Source organism: Canis lupus, chromosome 6 (genome assembly GCF_011100685.1).
Source record: "Canis lupus familiaris isolate Mischka breed German Shepherd chromosome 6, alternate assembly UU_Cfam_GSD_1.0, whole genome shotgun sequence".
Taxonomy (NCBI): domain Eukaryota; kingdom Metazoa; phylum Chordata; class Mammalia; order Carnivora; family Canidae; genus Canis; species Canis lupus.
The window spans coordinates 42,485,292-42,506,159 of NC_049227.1; the positions used below are offsets into that span (position 1 = coordinate 42,485,292).

At 58.9% G+C, this 20,868-nt stretch overlaps 1 protein-coding gene across 8 annotated transcripts; it reads right to left on the minus strand.

Moving 5' to 3' along the window:
- Positions 1–263: 263 nt before the first annotated feature.
- Positions 264–20,413, minus strand: CSF1 (colony stimulating factor 1). Of its 8 annotated transcripts, none has more exons than XR_005361018.1 (9): positions 19,351–19,389; positions 16,088–16,210; positions 14,806–14,868; positions 13,108–13,278; positions 9,215–9,362; positions 6,973–8,006; positions 6,350–6,402; positions 5,963–6,063; positions 264–2,140 (listed from the first exon to the last, which is right to left on the minus strand). XR_005361018.1 is itself a non-coding variant. In XM_038541058.1 (9 exons), the coding sequence occupies exons 1-8, from the start codon at positions 19,387–19,389 to the stop codon at positions 5,976–5,978; spliced, it is 774 nt and encodes a 257-aa protein (XP_038396986.1). In that variant the 3' UTR covers positions 264–2,140; positions 5,963–5,975. The 8 variants fall into 8 exon arrangements, 7 of the variants coding, with proteins under 7 accessions (XP_038396986.1, XP_038396981.1, XP_038396982.1 ...); XM_038541058.1 differs by having other exon boundaries at positions 5,963–6,021; positions 6,973–7,103; XM_038541053.1 differs by having other exon boundaries at positions 5,963–6,021.
- Between the last annotated feature and the right edge of the window lie 455 nt (positions 20,414–20,868).

Sequence of the window (20,868 nt, forward strand, 5' to 3'; positions counted from 1 at the left end):
CTGGGCTGGAGCAAGGGCCACTGGCCAGGCCTGAGGTTTGGCTGGTTCCTGTCTACTTTCCCCTGAAACAGATCTGCTGTTGAATGTGTTTGGGACAGCAATGATGCGGGTTTTGGTAACGAGACTGACACTTGGAGAGAACCCTCCTTCCCCATGTATCCCGGAAAAAGCTTCCTGAGCTGGGGCTCGCCCAGCAGCTGCTGCCCGCCCACCCCCACTTTTGCCACCCACACCCCAAAAGCACTTTTGCCATGACTCACACGTGGCAGCTTGTGCACTTCTTTTATTATTAAATATAAAAGCAGCTTCCTATTTTTTAAATAGATATTTCAATGACTTTATATAAAATAATTCATCACTTCCAAGTATAAAAACAAAATCTCACAGTGTGTGAGCCAATGTTCCCTCTCAGCTTTCTCAACGAAGGGATTCCTGTGCAGGTAGCCAGGGGAGCCACCCAGAGGGCTGGGGCCCCTCCTATGCCTGTGTCACCAAGTGCCCACAAAGAACTTCTGCAGTGGGTTGGACTTGCTTTCTTGACTTTTAAAATACTATATGTTTGGGGTGGGGGAGGAATGCCTTTTTTCTGTGTTTTTTTTTTTTTCCCTTTCCCTTTTAAATACATATTTTCTAGCATCAAATATAGAGTCTGAGACTAGAAGGAGCCCCACAGGGCAAGTTCCCGGCTGCCTCCCCTTCAGCTGAGAGCAGCAGGGCCGGGGTGGCAGGAGCCACGAGACCCCCGCTTTTGAGGGCAGGAAGGAAAGTTCATGGGCCCCGGCTCAGCGGCCAGGAAGGGTGGCATCTCTCGGTGGAGGGCCCAGGGCAGCAGGAGAGGAGAGACACAGCAGCACAAAAGGACCACGGGCAATCGGCCCCATCGCAGACCGCCAGCTCTCAGAGCAGTGGCCGCGGGCCGGCCCAGGAAGCTGAGGCTTCACACGGACTCCAGCTGCCTGGTCCCTCTCCGTCATGGCTGGCCTGTGGCCCGGTGGGAGACACAGTGTAGGGGCCGGGCTGGGGGGATCCCTGCCTCCCCGGGGAGGGTGGGGAAGAGAGGGCGGGAAGGGGACCGGAGCGGCGCTGTGCTGGGAGGCTGGAGTGAGGCCTGCTGCTGGGATGGGGCCGGGCCGCATGGGGAAGGGGGCCAGGCTGCGGCCCGGGGCGCGGACGCCTCCCCCAGCTCGGAGGATGCCCAGGCCTGCAGAGACCCTTGGGCAGTCGGTGGGCAGCAGAGCCCCTGTGGGCCTATGCGCTCCCGCCTCCTCCCTCCCGCTTGTCACCTCCCCCTAGGGACGTCAAAGTGCAAGATGCAGAAACCTGCGAGCGACATAGCCTGAAGACCAGCTCCGGCCAGGGCGCCCCTGGCCCAGGCGGGGAGCCGGACAGTGGCGCTCGCAGGACTGGGCGGCTGTTCAGCAGGCAGGTTCGGGGTTCACAGTGCAATGGCCTCTTAGCGGGCCTCGGCGCCCCCGGGGCCCTGGCAGGGCTGGGGCGGCGGCGCAGATGCCAGAGCTGGCCTGCCCTTGGCAGTGGAGCCAAGCCGCACGGTCCGGGGCAGAGCTGCGCGGCCGGCAGGGGCACCAGGCAAGCGGGTGGGTGAGCCCAGTGGCGCAGGCCTTCCCTTCCGGCTTTGGGCTGCACGCCTCAGGGAAACCCGGCCGCCAGCCGCCCTGCCCACCTCCGGCTTCTCTCTGGAGACAAGTCCCTGCTTGTTGGCATTGGGACCCCTTGGCACCAGGCGGTCCTCCGAGCCTCGGTGCCCACCCTGCGCTCCCACAGCCTAGGGCCTCTGGGTCCCTGGCCCGGGTGAGGCTTGGAGGGGAGACGCAGCAGGACACAGCCCCCGAGGTGCAGAGGGTCCTCGGCCGAGCTTCCTCGCCTTCCTCCAGTGGGTGGGCGCCTCCAGGGCCCACGATAAATATCAGCAGCGTGGGGAGCATCTCCAGCCCTCTCCTAGTCAGTCCAGTCTGAGGGGGCGAGGGCAGAGGGACCCCAGCCTCGCTGCTCTGGTCTAGTCCTGGCAGGCAGGAGCTCTTGTGGTGGGCAGGCCACACTCCCAGGAGAATGGCTGGGGATGGGTGGTGGTGGACACCCCCATAAGGTCTCCTCCCATGGAGAGACTGTCCTGTGCGCCCAGCTGTACGGGAGAGAAAGAAAGGCCAGTCAGCGAGTGGGAGTGGAGGGAGGGGTCACTGAGGACATGAGTGGGGGAGGCACAGCGTTCCTGTGGGCTGTTGGTGGTGCTGCAGGCAGGACTTCCTCCCATCCTCTCCCTCGCCTTCCCAGCCACCCCAGACACCACAAGGGACCAGGCGGCTTTTCCTGGCAGCAGCCCAGACCTCTGGCCAGACTGGCCTCACCTCCTACCTCCTCCTGGGGAGCAAGGGACCGCAAGGGGAGGTAATGGGACCTGGTAGTGGCCTAAGCAGGGCTGGGAGAGGGGACTGGCCACCGTTCAAGTGGAGGAGTCTGACAGGGAGGGAAGGTGCACCTGAAGAGTCCTTAGACCATCTCACTGGCCTTGGGCCAATGAACCCAGGGTGACTCCTGCTAACTCCAGCAAAGAAGACTTTCTCATTCCCCCCTCTACACCATTCATCATGAGGGGTCATCACACATGACACTCGGGATAGCAGGTCATAGGTAACTAAGAGGAAGAATTAGAGGCAGTTCTGGAACAAGGAAACTCCCATCCTGCCATGTGGTATGTTAACACTGAAGCAACTCAACCTCCTTCCTGATGGACCAAAGGACTTGCCTCCCTGCATCATCCATGGGAATCAGGGCCCTGCTCTTTCCAACCCCACCCCCATCCTTGTCCTTTGCCCAGCATCCTCAGAAGGCTTTGTTCCCAGAACAGAAATCCCCTGGACTCCATCCAACAGTGTGACTTTGGATCCTGTGTGGAGCTTCCCTCCCTAACCATCCATAGGCCCTACTGGCAAAGTCCATAATGGACGAGAAGGGCAGATGAGACCACAGCTTCTGGCTCCCAGCCCATTCCCATGCTCTGGAGGGGGAAGAAGGGAGAACCATAAACTGGACACGAGCCATGCTGGGTATAGCTGGGCCCTAGGACTGGGCCCTAGGACCTGCTGGGATTAGGTGGAGTGAAGGGCCAAATAGGTGAGCTTCACTGCCCCTATGTCCCAACTCCTGGGAGTAGGGGGCTCGTGTCTGTCTTCTTTCTGACTGTCCCTCTAGCAGGCTCTCTGCCTCTGTGTTTTCCTTTCTCTTATCAGAGCAGTAGGTAGTCTAAGGGCTGGCCCTGAATCTCCTGAAGCTCCTGGGGCCTGGGCTGGACCTACTGATCCAAGCGGGGTCTGGATGTGGCCCCTGCCCTGGGTTCTCTTTCTAAGTGAAATCTTGAGGGGAGGAAGAGAAAAGCTTGTCAGGGCTTGAGAAGAGACAGGCAGGGAAAGCAGAGTAGGAGTGTGGAGGAGATGGGGCAGAGGGCCCAGACCAAGGGGCGAGGCTGGCAACCAGCCAGAGGTGGGCACAGCTCTGAGCTACACGGAGTCCCTGTGGACCTTGGTGCCTCCTCTGCTTTACCAGTCCTGAGGAGGTCTGGATCATCCTTACAGCCCTGCCAGTGTCCCATCTGACCCACTCACCCATCTTAGCCCACCCTGTGTTGCTTTGTGTTCTTTTCTAAATAGGCTCCCCTGGTTTTTTGAGCGTTCGTTATATCCCTCTTCTGTCTAGAAGTGGCCCAGACTTGTCACTGCACACATGGAAAGACCTTAAGACACTCACTTGCTTTTGGCATAGGGTGTGACTGGAAACTCAAATGGGTTACCCCAGCTAGTTGGCCAGCCAGCCAATCAGCAAACCAAGCCATTAGCCAGCTAATCAGTTAGCCAGTCAACTCACCAATCAATAACCAGCCTATTAAAAGCAGTTACCAGCTAGTTGGTTACTCAGCTAAAGTCATCTAGCCAGCTGATCGGCCAGTCAGACAGAATCGATTAGTTAGCTGGTTAATGGATGACCCAGAAGGCTGGTCAGTTAGAGACAGCTGGCCAGGGTCAGGTGGTCAGTCAACCCTTAAGCCAATCTAGTCAACATTTATTGAGTTTTTGGCAAGTATGGAGAAGCCCTCTCTGTATTAGAACATGGGATAGAAAAAAATGCAAAATAAAAAAAAGGGGGAAGACACAGTCCCTGCCCTCAAGGGGCTTACAGCCTTCTTAGGGATGCAGAATGTACATATACACATAAAAGAAGGTTTTAAAATGTATAAAAACGACATCCAAATGAGTGCAAATTGATATATATTAACCAAATACAAAAGAACTGAGGGGTAGGAACTGATAAGCTACCAGCCGGTGTTGGAAGCAATCTGGAAGAACAGGAGGTGGTGGTGGTGGGAGCTGTCTAGAATCAGGGAGCTGCGGATGAGGAATGATAAAGGGTACATCCTTACCAACAACATGGGTGAGGCTCATAGAAGGCACTGACCAATGTGCAGGGGACACACCTGGGAGGGCTATGAAGCCAGACTTGGGATTTAAAACAATTTCCACTTGCTCAAGTGATGGGCAGAAACCAAAAACGTGGTTTTAACAAGAACAGACATAAACTCCTGCACCCTGGTTAAAAAACTAAGTTGTCCAAGTACAGGACAGAAAGCCTGGCTTGCCAGAGGTTTATGGGAAATGGAACTAGGGGTTTTAATAGACCACAAGCTCAACATATGACAACAGTATGATGCATCTGTTAAGGAAACAAAACACAACACTAATGCAATCTGAATCTGCATTAATAGAAGAATATTGTCCAGATCAAGGAAGGTAACAGTCCAACTGTACTTTGAGCTGGTCGGACAACATCTGGAGCACTGTGTCCAGGGCTGGGTGCCACATTTTCAGAGGGACATTGACAAACGAGTGTATCCAGAGGGCGACCAGGATGGTGAGGGGTCTGAAAACCATATCATATAAGGAATGTTTGAGGGACTTGGCCACACTTAGCTTAGAGAATTCTTAACAGGGATATGGATAACTGACCTGAGACACTAGAGGGCTCTCATGAGAATAGAAGGGAGGACCATCATGGAGGGGGCAGGGAAGCTCACTCATGGAAAGATGTCCTCACAGCACTCCTGGGAGACGGCAGGGAGCTTGCCTGGGACTGAGGGCCCAAGGCCCAGCAGCTGGCTGACCCCATGTCAGGGGCGCAGAGAAAGGAGACCCCTATAGGGTAGGATGCTGGCCAAATGACCTCTAAGAGCCTTTCCAAGACTAAGGCTCTATGGATCCATGAATCTAAAAGCAGGGACATGGTGGGACACCTGGGTGGCTCAGCAGTTGAGCATCTGCCTTCGGCTCAGGGCGTGATCCTGGGTCCGGGGATTGAGTCCCACATCGGGCTCCCTGCATGGAGCCTGCTTCTCCCTCTGCCTCATCCTCTCTCTCTGTGTCTCTCATGAATAAATAAATAAAAGCTTAAAAAATAAAATAAAATAAAAGCAGGGACATAGAAATGATCCTGGCTGGGGAGAAGGCTCAGATAGGGTGCAGAGCAATAGAAAGCTGGCAAGAGGTGGGTGTTAGGGGCGGCTGCTGGAGGAGCCTGGGAGCCAAGCTGAGAATGTCGGGTTTGAAGTGAATGGGGATGCAAATTCCCTAGGAGGGTAAAGACTCTAGGCAAGCTTTTGGTTTCTCTGGAATGGAAGGAGGCAGCAAGACTAGAAGCTGAATACAGAAATAATAACCGGATGCACAGGTGATAGTGCCTGGCCTCAGACTGGCAGGGGGTTGGGGGCAGTGGTGGTGTGGAGACCTGAGGACCCCAAAAGGAGACAGTTGGCGGGATCAGTGATGGATAGAAAAGGGAGTAGGAGGGGAGGGAGTCAAGTGTGGGCCTCAGGGAAGTTGGTAGCATCAGCCAGCCTGAGTAACTGGAAAGGGGGTAGCTAATTTTAAGGGGTGGAGAGAGATCCAAATCAGAGTCTTACCTTAGAAATGCCCCTACACCGGCAGTTCCACCTGTCTCTCCTCATCCTGGGTCAGGGGGCTGCGGGTAGAGCATAGGACTGGCATAAGGCTTCAGCAGAGGCTGAGGAGTGAGGAAACCCCTTAAGTTTGTCCCTCAGAGGGTGGCATGTGCTCCAGCCAGAACTGCCTAACCCTAAGGAGAAATCAGCAAAAATCCCAGATAGCTAGGAAAGAAGAAACGCCCTTCCTCCTCCCTGCCTCCTATCCTGTTCTGAGCTCCACTTCCTCAGAGCAAGTGAAAGAAAGTCTCCCTCAAATCTAGAAGGGAAACAGATGCCAAGCCAGCCCCCCCAGCCCCCCACACCCCCATGCCTTCCTGAGCATCCCCACCCCCTGCGAACTCTCACCTGCCCTCTGGTTGCTCCACGGGAGAATCCGCTGCCTGAGGCTCTCGATGACTCTGGGAACAGACCGCAAAGAGCAGGCTCGTGGAGGAGCCAGGGATCACGTGGGGACTGTGGCCTCACCCCCAGGCAGGGTTGCCCAGGGGAGTAGATGACAGTTATCGAAGTCTCCCCCAGCTACCCAGACGTGGAGATGAGCCGCAGGGCCAGGAGAGCTTCGTAAGGCCTCCCTGCTGGTGGCGCCCCCACTCCACTCCCCACGCAGGCTGCTTCCTACCCCAGGGGTGGCTGGGCCCAGGCTCTGCGGAGCTCCCAGCAAGCGCCCCGCCCTGAGGCTGGCACAGCATCACCCTCCTCTGCTGGCTCCCTCACCGGTGGGTTCTCTTCCACTCTCAGCCCGAGAATATTCTCTCCTGGTCCCTTCCCGTTGGCCTTATAGCCTGGGTCTCCCCCAGTTTTGAAGAAACCCTCCATTTCAACCTCCTCTGTCCTGTGTTCAGGTGGCCTCCTGTCTTGGCACCTGAAGAATCCGGGCAGAGCCCAAGGAATCCCCTGATGCGCTTGCCCCGCTCCTCCGCCTGGGCTGTGCCCCCCTTCCGCCCTCCTCTCTCGGGGGCTCCCCTTACCCGCCGTCTCCGCCTGTACAGCAGGAGGCCGCCGACGGCCAGCAGGACCAGGATGACGCTGGGCACCAGGAGGCGGAAGGCAAACCTGGGGAGCTGAGGGCCAGAAGGTCCCTCCTGCTGCTTCTCGTGGCCTGCGTCAGTCAAAGGAATGGCGTTAGAGTGGGCCAGGGCCCCGGCCGCCCCCTCGCTCGCTTGTCCTCCTTCCGGCTGCGCGGGGCTCCTGCGGCCCCGGGTGCTCCTTCTGCCCTCCACGTCCCCGAGGGGCAGCGCACGGCCCCAGGAGAGCCTTCTGGGGAGCCCTGGCTGCTCGGAGCGGGCTGCGGGGCTGCTGAGGCCTCTCGGGGGCCGCGGCGGGGTCCTGGCAGGGCCTGGCTTCTGATGGTCTCCGGGCGCGGCAGACGGTCGCTCGGTCCTCTCAGGCGTGCGACTCTGGGCCGGGCCAGCGGGTCTCGCGGGGCCCGCCGTGGGCGGGGGTAGGCCGGGCACGTCCCCTGGCTGCCGGCCCCCGGCTGAGTAGGACAGCAGAAAAGATGCTGACGAGAGGTCCCCGGGCCTGGCGGTCGTCTGGGCTTGGCCTCTGCCTCCTCCCAGCCTGGAGGGAGAAAGCTCTGCCCCTTGCGGCGCGGGACCCTCACTAGCCTCTCCGGAGGCCTCCTCTAGGGTCCAGTTAGTGCCCAACGCAGAGTCCAGAACGTCTTCCATCCCAGGGACGGGGGCCCTGACAGAGGGCAGAGCCTGAAGTGAATCTCCGGCGGGGCTGGCCTCCACACCTGGGGGCTCCGGAGAGTCAAAGCTCTGGCAGGTGCTTCTGGGTGGTCGCTGCTTGGCACTGTCCGGGTCCAGGTCCACTGTGCGGAGGGGCTGCTCACTGGGCAAGAGGGAGCTGCCCTCTGTCCCCTCAGAGTCGGCCCAGGTCAAGCCAGCCATAGGGGCCATGGAGGGGGCAAGGGGCTGCTGAGGGGAGACAGAGGCCAGGTCACTGCTAGGGGTGGCTGTGGGGTACAGGCAGTTGCAATCAGGCTTGGTCACCACATCTGAAAGAACCACAGAGAGAGGGAGAGAGAAAGACAGGGAGGAGATAGAGTCACCAGCCTTCAGCACAGCTTTCCCGGGGGAAGGGGGGTGCCAGGGGGATGTGGGTCTGGGGGTCCCTCATGCCCCAGTTCAGCCCTGGGGCTCAGGAGAGGACAGGACTGGAGCCAGTGCTCACGACACAGGCCTCAGGCAGTGAAGGGACAGACACTGTAGGGTCACAGGCAGAGAGCAAAGAGTGGGGTTGAGAGGCACAGTCTGGGGGCCAGGGTGAGTGAAGACCAGGGAACGGCCTTTCCTGGAGTTCCAGCTGGCTAGGCGCCATGCCAGGATCGAGCAGCAGCTAGCCAGGAGGTTGAGCAGTGGCCTCCGGGACCACCACAAGTCACCCTCAAGTCGCACAGACAGTGTTGGTTGGAAAGCAGCAAGGTGGTTTCATGCACAGCCAGGGGCCACACAGCCACAGCCACGGGCGAGATCAAGCTGGGGCTGGAACGTGCCCAAGACTTGAGGCCTTGGGATTGAAGCCACGAGACTGGACTCGGCCACTGGCAGGTCGCAGGGCCTCAGCCCCTGCCTCAGGGAGCAAGGTTGAATGTAGGAGGGTAACGTGGCACAGGACGCAGAGACGAGGACACGCAGGGTACCCATGTGTGCGGCTGAGCCTGCACTGGGAGACTTTGAACGATGCTCAGACTTCAAATCCAGCCTTTTCCCTTGAGGGGACACTCAAGGCATCCTGGGGACGTCTGAAGCCAGGGTCTCCTGGTGCTTCGCAGCAGGGCTCCTGGTGCAAGGGCCCTGGCTCCCAGATCGAGCCCGGCTCTCTCCACGGAAGCCCCTGTACGTTCAGCCAGCCTGCAGTGCCCGTGGGGAAAGCCTCTGTGCCTACAGGGCTCTCCGAGAGGGGCCCCATTCCCCATCCCTCATCTCACAGCCACCAGCAAGATCCTTCTTGATGCCTCCACATGCAGACATATTCGGTGTGCATGCACACACATGTCAGAAAAGACATGTGCTCAGGACTGCCCACAGGTACATGAAGCCACACGTGTACACAAGAAAAGCACATCTACACACACAGGAGCACGAGTAGCAGCCAGGCTGCCTCCCCAGGGTCCCTCCGGCCCCCACATCTCACCTCCTCATCCCGGCTCGGCTCCCTACACCCTCCCCTTGTCCTGCACTCACTGGGCCCTCTGGTGCTTACCTTGGCTGGAGCACTTAGCAAAGCTGTTGTTGCAGTTCTTGCTGAAAATGTTCCAGTCCTTTTTAAGGAGATTCTTTGTTTCATTAAAGACATTCTTGATCTTTTCCAGCAACTGCAGGGGTGTCTCATAGAAAGTCCGGACACAGGCCTGGAAAGAGAGAAGCACCCCACCCCTTCAGTGAGGATGGGCCGTGGCCCATGTCTCTAGCATATTTGCCAAACTCCCTTGGCCTTTCTCACATCTGTCTTCTTTTTCATTTTTCCCTCCCCTCACCCTTGGTATGTGGTGGAATCAGTCCTGAGATCTGGAGATTTGTTATTTATTCGCAGATCCATTTAACACATATCTGTGTGCCAGGCATATGGCAATTATTTGGGAATCATGCAACGAACACCAGGGACGTGGTCACTGGCTGAGCTGGACACTGAGTCCAGCAAGGCACTGGCATTAAACACACTGTTACAAGTGCAGTGAGTCACATGGAAAAGTGTGGAATGATCTGAGAATGTACAGCAAGGGGAACAGGGGACGCCTGGGTGGCTCAGTGGTTGAGCGTCTGCCTTCGGCCCAGGGCGTGATCCTGGAGACCCGGGATCGAGTCCTGCATCAGGCTCCCTGCATGGAGCCTGCCTCTCCCTCTGCCTGTGTCTCTGCCTCTCTCTCTTTCTCTCTGTGTCTCTCATGAATAAATAAATAAAATCTTTAAAAAACAATAACAAGGGGAACATAGGGCTCAAGGGGAGTTTCCTCATGGAACCAGCTGAAAAATGAGCAGGAGTCAACCGGAAAGGACATGGAGTTGGAGAGAGCTGTCCCACTGGAGAGGAAACAGACTGTGCAAAGGTCCTGAGGCAGGAAAGAGCCTATAATGTCAAAAGACTAAAGGCCGGCTAGGGGGGCTACAGTAGTGCCATCGAGGAAGAAAGTGGCAAGAGATCCTGAGAGAGGTCAGCAAGGACCAGGTTCTGCAGGTGTCAAAACCTGTTAACTTGATCCACAAAGCAAATATAAAACATCTGAGGGGCTTTTGGGGGAGGTGGTACGGTAAGACTTAAGTTTTAGAAGACTCATCCCGCTGTGCTGTGGAGCAGGCCAGGGGGCTGTGGGTCCTTCTCTGGCCTCTGAAGCTGTCCCAGTCCTGCCTGTTGAGCTGTTCTGTTCTCTTCCGCGCGTAGGACCCAGGCTCCCTACACCCACTGGAACTCTGAGAAGCTTCGCATGCTCCTGGTTTCCCTCCCACCTCCTGAGCTGCTCCTCTGTCTCCTTCCCAGGCTCCCCTCCTCCACCTGATTTATAAATTCTGGCATTCCTCCGAACCGTCCTGGAACCATCTCTCCTTTCACACCAGAAGGTGCCACACATGCCCACCGCTTCATCTGCGGCCTCCTTGCCAATGACTTCCAAGTACCAAGTTTCCCTTACACCGAGCTGCACAGGGAAGGACCCCAAGCGTCACCGGCCATGGAGTCCCAAGCCATCTCTGAATGCTCACGGCCTGTGCACAGCAGGCCCCTGATCGATGGTGACCCCCCAAATGAATGAATGGACACAGGCGTGAGAAGACTGGGCTCAGCACCACCACCAGCTAGGTGGCACTGGCCAAGCAGACCATGAGAAAGCGGCAACCATCAGATAGACGCACCTGCCAGGTGCCCACCTATGACACGGAGGCGGCGCCTTCTCTCCTCAGTGGCTCTGAACCCCGGCCCAGCCTTCTCCTCTCGGGGGGGGGGGGGGGGGGGGGCTGGCTCCTCTCGCCTCTGGGGCTCCCTCCCTTCTCAAGTGCACCTCACTGCTCTCACACCATGGGCGGCTGGTGAAAATGCAGCTTCCCAGGCCCACCCACAGACCCAGTGAATCCGACCTTTAGGGGTGTAGACTGGGAATCTGGAATTTAAACAAGCCCCCCAAGTGATATGTCCGAACCTTAACACCTCTCAGTGAAAATGTTGTCTCCCGTGATCCCACACCTGCTCTGGGGACCTCTCCCTCCTCCGCAGGTGCACTCGCCCCCCCCCCCCCCCCCCCCCCCCCCCCCCCCCCCCCGCACCCCAGCTGCCACCTATCCCAGCTGCCACCTGCCCCTGGCGGCGACCGCACACTGCACACTACTGGATCCGCAACGCTGACTTCCCGGGAGAGGGACTGCTCTTCCATCCTGACACCCTCGCCGGGTTTCCCTCCCTCCCCCAGGCGGTTCCCTCCGGGTCCCCTTGCCGGGTGCCCGGCTGCTGAGGCCGGGGCTCTGGGCTGCCCCGCACAGGCGGCCACGTCCTACACCTCCTGGCTTTGCAGTGACTTCGGGGCCCCTCCTCCGTGTGCGCCCAGCTGCCGGCTCCGCATTTCCGCTTGGCTGCCTCTCTAGCATCTCGGGATTCCTGTACCCCAAACTTAGCTGCTGCTCCCCGCTCCCCATTCGGCCCTCAAGCAGGGCTCAGGACAGAGGGGTCCTGGGGCCGCCCCTTCCCTCCGCTGCTCACCGCCACCTGCCACCGAGTCCTGTGGGGCCTGTCTCCTGGGGCTCCCCATGCACCCCCTAGACCTGCACCCCTGCAGGCCTCCCAGCCCCCATTCCTGTGCCCTGCAGGGCTACCACACACCTCAGACAACATTGTGCATCCCTCCAGGCTCCCGCCGCCTCCCCTCTCTCCCAGGCTCTCCCATGCCTCCAGCCGAGATCGGGTGCCCGCCTTTTGAGCTTCTGAGTGTGCACAGCTGCTGCTCACCTCAGGGCTTGGTGTGCAGGCTCCGCTGGGCTGGAATGCTCTGACCAGCCTCGCTGCTTCCTCTTACTCCTCTTTGGAACTCAAATAAATGTTCTCTTACCCAGAAGCCTTCTCTCCTTCCCTTCTTCCCTACCTCCCCTTTTTTATCTTTTTAAGATTTTATTTATTTGAGAGACAGAGACAGAAATAGCGAGAGGGCAAGAGCGGGGAGGAGAGGGAAGAGCCCAGCTCCCTCAGCAGGGAGCCCAACATAGGCCTGGGCTGGATCCCAGGATGCTGGGGTCATGACTTGAGTGAAGGCAGCCACTTAACCTACTGAGCCGCCCAGCACTCCCTCTCACCTCTCCTTTTTATTTATTCATTTTTAAAGATTTTATTTATTTACTTATTCCTGAGAGACACACACAGAGAGAGGCAGAGACAGGCAGAGGGAGAAGCCGGCCCCATGCAGGGAACTCAATGCAGGACTTGATCCCAGGACCCCAGATCACGACCTGAGCCCAAGGCGCACCCTCAACCACTGAGCCACCAGGGTGCCCCCCACCTTCCCTTTTTAAATGAGAGTGCCATTTATCTCTCAGAGCACCAGGAGGCCTCCTTCATGGCTCCCTCCCTCACCCCTTTCAGGTCTTCTCTTGCCTGGTGTTCCCTTCCAGGGATGCACTTATTGCCATCCTAAATCCTCGCTGTTTTACTCATATATTCTGTTAACTGTCTCACGCCCTCTCCCAAAGTAAGCTCCATGAATGCGAGGGGTTTTGTCTGGTTTGATCCCAGCTGCTTCCTAGTGCCCAGAACAGTACCTGGCACACAACAGGCACTCAGTAACTATCTGTTGAATGAATGAATAGTCCTCACGCTCTGGAATTCTATATAGTTGTGTCATTGTTTGTTTAATTGTTACCAGCCTCCCCTAACCCTAAGCTCCACGAGGGCGGGAACCATGTAGTTTTTGCTCACGAAGACATCGTCAAGGCCCAGTACTGTGTCTCCCGCATGGTATGTCTTTAGCAGAGGTGTGTAGGGTGAATAAATGAATGGGAGAGTGAGTGAACAATGACACGGGGTGAGAGGCAAGCAAACACACTCTGCGTGTATGGGCAGGGATGGTACCCCCAAAGCCACCCGAGGCTCTTAGAACTCAGTGCTCCCCAGGACACTCCTACCTTGTCCTGCTCTTCGTAGTCCTTCGTGAAGCAGCTCTTTAGCCTCAGAGAGAGTTCCTGGAGCTTAACGATGACATTGGCGTTGGGAGTATTGTCTTTGAAGCGCATGGTGTCCTCCATTATGTCTTGCATCAGGACAAACGCCTTCTTAAGGTAGCACACGGGATCTTTCTGGAAAACCAGAAACGGGAGTTGATGGTACGCCTGATGTGGTCTGAGAACCCAGGCTCTGTGACAGATGTCCCCAGTCCTGGCAGATGGAGGGCTGCAGCCTGCCTTACACCTGCCCCTGAGGTGAGGGCCAAGCCACTCTAGTATAAGAAGGGAGGTGCTGACCTTGGCTGCTCTTTCACTCTGTCTCTTTGGGATCTGGAATTGGGGTAGAGGGAAGGAAGTGGCGGCTCTGATTAGAGACCTCCTCAGATTTCTGGAAGATGCGGCTTTAATCAGAATGGGGGTGCATGGGTAGGGTGGGCTCTGGGGAACTGCTGTCTTTTTGCTTGCTCTCACAAAAGTCCTTCTAAACCTCCAGGCTGCAGGGGAACTAGAGGACACCAGAGGGGACAAAGAATAACCTCAGTGTTTTGTCTTCCCGAGGGATGGTGGTTGCCTCAACAGACAGCCTGCTTCAGCTCTCTATCCTAGTACCTGGCCCCATCATTTCTGCGTGAGTGATCGAGTGAAATACTGAGGTTAGTCTTTGGGCCGTGAGGTGGTCAGGGGGTCAGAAGCTCAGAGATGGGAGCCCCTTCTGGGTGCACCGCGGTGATTTTGTATATGGCACAAGGATGAGCCCATGTGCAGTAAGGGACAGGGTCCAGGCAGTTGGAAAGGCGTCACAGGCACGGGAGGAGCGTGTGCACAGGCTGGGAGGCAGGGAGGGGAAGGCAATGGCGGGGGCGGGCCAGGTGATGTGCCCCCAAAGCTGAAGCTGACCCAGCTGGGCTTTCTCCCCCAGCGAAGCTGAAGCTGACCCAGCTGGGCTTTCTCCCCCAGCAAGGGGGGCCAGAACAGGTTCAGGAGAGGAAGTGAAGGCAATAGGCTGGAGTTCCGAGAGCTCCCCCTACGGGCTAGATTATGGGTGCAACTGGAAGGGGAGAGGCCTCTTAGGAGGCGCTTGGCACTGTCCAGGCAACTGGTTGGGCAAGGCTGGGGCAGAACCCAGAGCTGCTGGGAGACAGAACAGCAGCTCACGGGGGCTGGCTGGGTGTGGGGTAGGAGGAGGAGGGAAAGGGCTGGACCGACTCCCTGGCTGCTGTGCTGTCTGTTGGATGGAAATGACATCCTTAAGCAAAGCATGTGACGCAGAAGGCCTATTGGTGTGCCTTAGGCCTTAGAGCCAGCCTGCCTGGGTTCAAATCAGGCCTCCACCACTTAGTAGCTGTGCTCCCTTACCCTCCCTGAGGACAATAACCAAGATTAGCAGATCACATAGTTGTACCGTCAGGATTAAATTAGAAAGTGCCTGGCACATAGTAAGAGCTTGATATGTGCCAGGGCAGGAGAAGGGAGCAGCAGGGGACTTGAGGCCTGGACCTTGCTCAGCCCCAGACCCTGGCATCCCAGGACTGAGAACCGGCAATCCTCCCACCCTCAAATCCTACCTGCCCAGGTAGAGGATTTCTACCCCCTCCGTGCTCCCACATATACCCACCTCGGAAAGCTGGCACCCGGGCCTTGTAAATAACCAGAACTCACCAATAGCTCCTGGTCTACAAACTCAAAGGCAATCTGGCACGACGTCTCCATCTGACTGTCAATCTGTAAGAGAGAGCAGGCCAGTGGTGGCAGGGTGTCTGTAGCTCCACTGGGCCCACCTAAGAATGAGGGCTAGAGTCCCTGGCTGGATCAGGCTTTGAGCCTCTTCTACCTTCCCACCAACCACACTGGGAAAGACAGAGCCAAGGGAAAGACTTGTGCCTCCCACATGCCCAGCGTGGACTGTAGAAGAAGTCTCTTCCTTCCACCTCCTACTCCATGAATCTGACAAAGACCAGTTAGTTATAAGGAAGAACTATCTCAGAGGATATTGGGCATAACCTTCCATGATAGGTAGTGAGCTCCCTGTCGTGGTGGGAATTCAAGCATAGACTAGACAAGATCTGGGGGTTCAGAATATATAGGGGCTGGGGCTAGATGTCCATCAAGCCCTCACTGGCCCCCCCAGAGCAGTGGTTCTGTGATTCTAAGGCTCAGAGAATGCTGTGGCTCTTGGTCTACCTGGGAGAGCTGTAGCAGCTGTGTGCAGGAGGAAAACCATAGCGGTAAGAGAGGCAGCAGGCCCAGCCTACAGGCCCCAAGGAGCTGGCCTTAGCCAGTGCTGCCCCACCCGGCCTGGCCGGCTAGAGGGACGGTAAATTCTCTTCTGAGCAGGACAGTGGCCATCATGGTAACCTGACTCTGCCTCCCTGAATCACATTTGGAATTGTTGACATCCCTGCCTGCCCAATTAGAACAAGGCACGGGCTCCTCCATGGCGGCCTGGGTGAGCAGTCCTTCCCAGCCCCGGGGCTCAGGCAAGAGCCAGGAAAGTGAGGGCGGAGGGCTGGGAGGTAGGCTGGAGCCTCCACTCCAGATCTGGCTGAGGCCCTGGTGCCAGGTTGGCGGCATATCTGGGAGTCCAGGAGTTAGAAGCAACATCTGGATGCAGCAGGCAGACACACTGGGCTGGCTCCCTAGAGGAAGCATCTCAGCGAGGGACTGCAGGCCTCACAAGCCTTTTCTAAGTCCATGGTTGACACCCTGGGCGATCATTAACCCAGGCCAGTGGCTGGAAGCCCACCCTGTCCATGGTCTGGACAGGCCCTGACCCCGAGAAGGTCACTGAGGAGAGAATCCGTGGGGCTAGGTGGGAGCCACAAACCACATCCTGCACAGCCATACCTCACTGCCTGCAACCCTTGCCTTTGACCCTGCTGCCTGGCTCCTGCCTCAGTTTCCCCAGTGAGGAGAAGGTAGACAGTCACGGCCCCACACTCACCAGCTGCTGGAGGAACTGCAGGTGCCCGTTCCCAATCATGTGGCTACAGTGCTCTGACACCTCCTCGGTAGTACTCCGGCTCGCCAGGAGAGAGACCAGCAGCAGCAGGGGCATCAGCCATGTCTATGATAGAGAGTGCGTCATTATTCCCAGCTCTCCGTCTCCCCAGGAACCCCCATGCCCTGAGGAGAGGGGAAAACCAAGGACCTCATACCTACAATGCTCCAGGTTCTGCCCTTTACCCCAGGATGCAGTGGTCCCTGAATCCAGCTTTCTCAAGATTTCCTCACTGGCATGCACTGTCTTGCTCTCCCTTGACAACCCACATGTCATCTTCTTCAAGAAGCCTTCCCTGATTAACCCAGGCCAAGCTTGATCCCACACTGAACTTCTCACGAGGATATGGAAGGTGTTCCTACCAGTCTAAATTTCAATTACACAGGACACTCCTCGAGCACAGGACTTGCATCTGCTCATTGTTGTGTCCCTGTGACATGCAACACCGAGCCAGACATCTTGTGGGTTGTCCACTCCTCTCAAGTTCATGTTCATGCACCCACTTCCAGACTTCAAGCCAGAGACGATTTCCCTGGGCCCAGCCCTTCCTCCCACCTGGTTCCACACAGGTCTGGCTCTGCTACTGGAAAAACCAGGGCCCCAAACTCAGTTTCACTGGGAACTTATCCCATGCTGGAGACCTTTTGGAGCTGTGGGTGTGTATGTCAAAAGGAGCCCAACTGCTTAATCAGGGGTGGCAGTGCCGGCTCGAGGCCATCCTGCCTATCGGAGCCCCATCAGGCTCTGCCTCCAGGCTGCTAGCTCTTATCATGACCAGGAAGTTTCCTGAGATCTCTCCTCCTTCAGCTCCCACCTGGCCCATGAGCTGTCCACCCTCAGAGCACTGGGACTGGCCCCTGACGACCCCCTGCCATCATTCCCTTCCTTCCTCTCTCCCTCCTCCTCAACCGGGGTCTCCTTAGCCCTCTCCCTGGCCCAGAGCTCCCCTTCTCCGGGCAGGGACAGAGGGACTCTAGAGCTTTCCTTCCCCAGCTCAAGGTTCCCTCCTGGCAACTGGATGTCCCCAGATTCAGGGAAACGCTGTCAGGTGGGGTGAGAACTGGTACCTTCCTGTGCCCTGGGCTCTGCCTCAGTAATCAGATGATGACACAAATGCCACAGATAATCAGTACATTGGAAAAACAAGGAGGGCTAGGAAACAGCACAACATGCTGGTTGACATAAAACCCCAAAAGTTTGTTAGCTGCTACCAGAGGGGAGAGGCCCTGGCCGGGCTACCAGGGAGGGTCAGGGAGGAGAGGCCACACTGAGGCCTTGGAAATGATAAGATGTTGATGGCAGAGAGAGGGAAGAGGCATGGGATGGTCCAAGGCCATTCCGTAACAGGGATCTGGTGAGGGTCCTGGCCTGATCTAGGGGAGGGAGGGTGGAGAAGAGGGAGGACGGTCATGGGGGGGACTTCAGGCCCTGCTGGGCAGTAGAAGAGGTAGCCCTGGGTGGGAACAACTGCCCAGGCTCTCCGGTACCTTTACTGCAGGACCCGCTGGAAACCGGATGGTGCAGAAGATGTGTCTCTGTTCCCGGCCGGCTGCCACAAGCCTGTGAGCCCCCAGTTTTAGACAGTATGGAGGACAGAACCCGCGGGAAAGGGGATACTCAGGAAGACAGCCTTGTCATAGACACTTCAAGATATTGATGTCTGAGGACAGCTTAACTCAAGGGCTGCCTGGCTTTCTGAGCTACGTCAGGCATTACTGTGAAGAGAGTGTGGCCACCACGTGGGAAGCTGACTTTGAAGGTGGCTGAAGAGGCCCTCCCCTGGCCTGCCCCTAAGGTCCTAGTTTTGCCTCTGAGGAGGAGCTGGATGGGCACCCAAGGGTTAACATTCTAGCTTGCAAGTGGCTGGGCTGGCTCTTCTCCCCTCCATTCTTCCTCCCACCCACCGGCCTCAGCCTTGGGGACAGCCAGGAAGGCTCCTTCTTCTGTAGGCCCACAGACATCTCAGCCCCACTGTCCAGCCTCACCTGTCCCATCGTCCTCATCAACGGGGGCTCTGGAGGGACCTCTGCCTGATGGGCTTGATCAGAATTTCCAGCTGCTCCTGTCTAGAACCAGCCCCCACTGCCCCCCCCTCCCATCTGCCCATCTTTACTTTCCTCCTGGTCTCCCTGGAGCCTTTATCTTCGTCTTGTTGCCTATCAGTTCCCCTTCCACAATTTCCTCTCCCATCCCTGTCTCCTCTCTCTGAGTTGGGCTCTTCCTCCCCTGTGGACTTGCTCTTCCCCTTCTCTCAACCCCACCTGCAACCCCCTCCCATTCCCTTCCAAATATCTGTCTGCTTCTCTCCCAGCCAGGTTTCTCCTCCCATTCTCCTCTAGTGCTCCTCAGAAGTAAACCTACTGGGAGAGCACCGGACTATTCATCAACAGTGCCACCCTGCTTCCTAGGAGCCACCCTGCTTGTGCTCACAGTTGGGTCCAGACATCACCCAAGCAGCCCAGAGCAGCCCCTAGCACACCTAAGACTGCACCATTGAACCCCCTTCCACCTTCCTCTGCACTGCTAAGCCCGGGACCTCCCCAGCTGACGGAACCAGATTTTGCAATAAAAAAATTCAAAATTAGCCCCAGGCAGCCCTGGAGTCCAGTCCCCTGCAAAATAGACTTGATCGGGCCACCCGAGTCCCCCGGTAGCTCCTGCCCCTGTGCTGGAACAAGTAGCGGCTTGCCTGGCTCCGTCCTTCTGCCAGCAGGTTCCCGGGCACAGGCCTTGGCCTTCTGGGTGACCCCGGGACGGCCCCCGCCCAGAAGCGATAGCCAGACCTCGAAGCGTGTGTGTGGCCCACGGGGAGGGTGCCCCCGGGAAGGTGCCACACTCGGCTCACAGCCAGGGCGCCCGTCTCTTGGTGGTGTCGCACAGAGGCGACAGGGGCAGGGGCTCGTGCGGGGCTGGGACAGAGCCCTGGCCGCGCGAAGCCCTCTCTGCTGCCAGCGCGCGGCTCAGTGTGCGCCTCCGTGCAATGGGGCGAGCAGCCTCCGCTTCCCGGGGAGCTCCCGCAGCCCCGGGAGCCGCCGCGGGGAGCCCCGGCCCTTGACCGGGGCACGCCCGGGACCGGCAGCCGGCAGCCAGCCCGGGGGGACGTCGGCGCCCGCGGTCCCGGCGGGGGAGCGTCGCGGGCCGGCGCGCGGGCAGGGCCCCCGAGCAGCCGCCGCCCCGCCGCCCCCCGCCCCGCGGCCGCCGCTTACCGTGGGGGGGCAGCGCCCGGCGGCGCCCCGCGCGGTCATGCGGGCAGCTGGGTCCCGGCCGGCGCGTCGGCCGCCCCGGCTCGTCCGCTCGCTGCCGCCGAGGAGCCCGCGCCCCGGCCGAGGGCCGCGCTGCCGTCCGGGGGTGCGGGGAGCGGCGGCGCCCGGCGCCCAGGCAACTTTCACTTTCCAGTGGCCCCGCTCCGCCGCCGGCTCCTCGGCACAGCCTTTTAAGCGGACTCGCGGGGCATGTGGTTTATGGGAAATCACCTTGGACAGGCGCCAAACAGACACACAGACACCGACACGCGCGCGCGCACACACACACACGCGCGCGCGCACGGCCGCACACCCGACGCAGACACACTCGGGAGCCCCGCCGCCCCGCCCCGCCCCGCCCCGCCGCCCGGCCCCGCGCTCCTCGCCGCGCCTGCCCGCCGTGCTCCGCGCCCGGCCTCCGCCAGGGGCGAGGCCCCCCGCCACCCCGCGCCCCGCGCCCCGCGGCCCCGCGGCCCCCCGCCCCGCACCCTCCCTCCCCACAGCCCCCCGCCCCCGCCCCCGCGCCCTCCCTCCCCCTCCCTCCACCCTGCCCCCTGCCCCCAGCCCCCCTTTCCCCTAGTCCCCCGCCGCGCGCGCCCCCCCGTCCCCCGGCGCCCCCCCGCCCCCGTCCCCCGGCGCCCCCAGCCCCGCGGCCCCCGCCCCGCGCGACCCCCGCCCTCGCGCCCTCCCTCCCCCATACCGCTCCCCCCCCCCCCCCGCGCCCCCCGCCCGGAGCCGCGGCTCCCCTTTTCCTTCCTTCCTCGCTCTCCAGGCAGATCCTGCGCTCGCTCGCTCTCGCCCTAATACTCCTCTCGAGGGACTTTCCCTCCAGGCCTGAAAATTCCCAAAGCTGAGCGGGCGGTGGGCTGAGAGTAGGGGCGACGGCTGGAGCCGGGGCCTCCCCAGCCTCCCCAGCCGGGCTGCGGCCGCCGCACCTGGTGGCGCCTGAGGCCGGGGTCGGAAGCAGCTCCTTCCTCCGGCCGCCCGCCGGCCTCGGCTCACGCTCCTTCCCGGGCAGGGCACACGCGGGACGCGAGACCCGGCGGGAGGGGAGGGCCCGCGGCCGTGGCACTGAGCTGGGAGCCTCTGCTCCGTGCCAGGAGACACTCCGGGCGCTTGACCTGCGCTACGGGTGATGCACACGCTGGCTGATCCCCCTGCTCCTTCCTGGCCGCCAGAACCCGGGGTGATTGGCACCTGGGCCCTAGATTTCCACCCATGCTTTTGGAAATGCATTTACTGAGATGCTTATCACACTGTCTCTACAGGAGAGCGAATCTAAATGAAGCCTAATAGGATGAGCCTATTAATTATAACTCCTACCTCAGGCTCTTTTTCTCTCTCTTCGATTCATTGTGATTCATGTTCCAATCCCTCTGGGAAGCCACCCACCCTCAGCCCCTGGGAAATACGTGATATGTGGCCTGATCCCAAAGGGGCATCTTTTGTCGCTGGCTCCAACCCCAAACAGTAATCCTACAT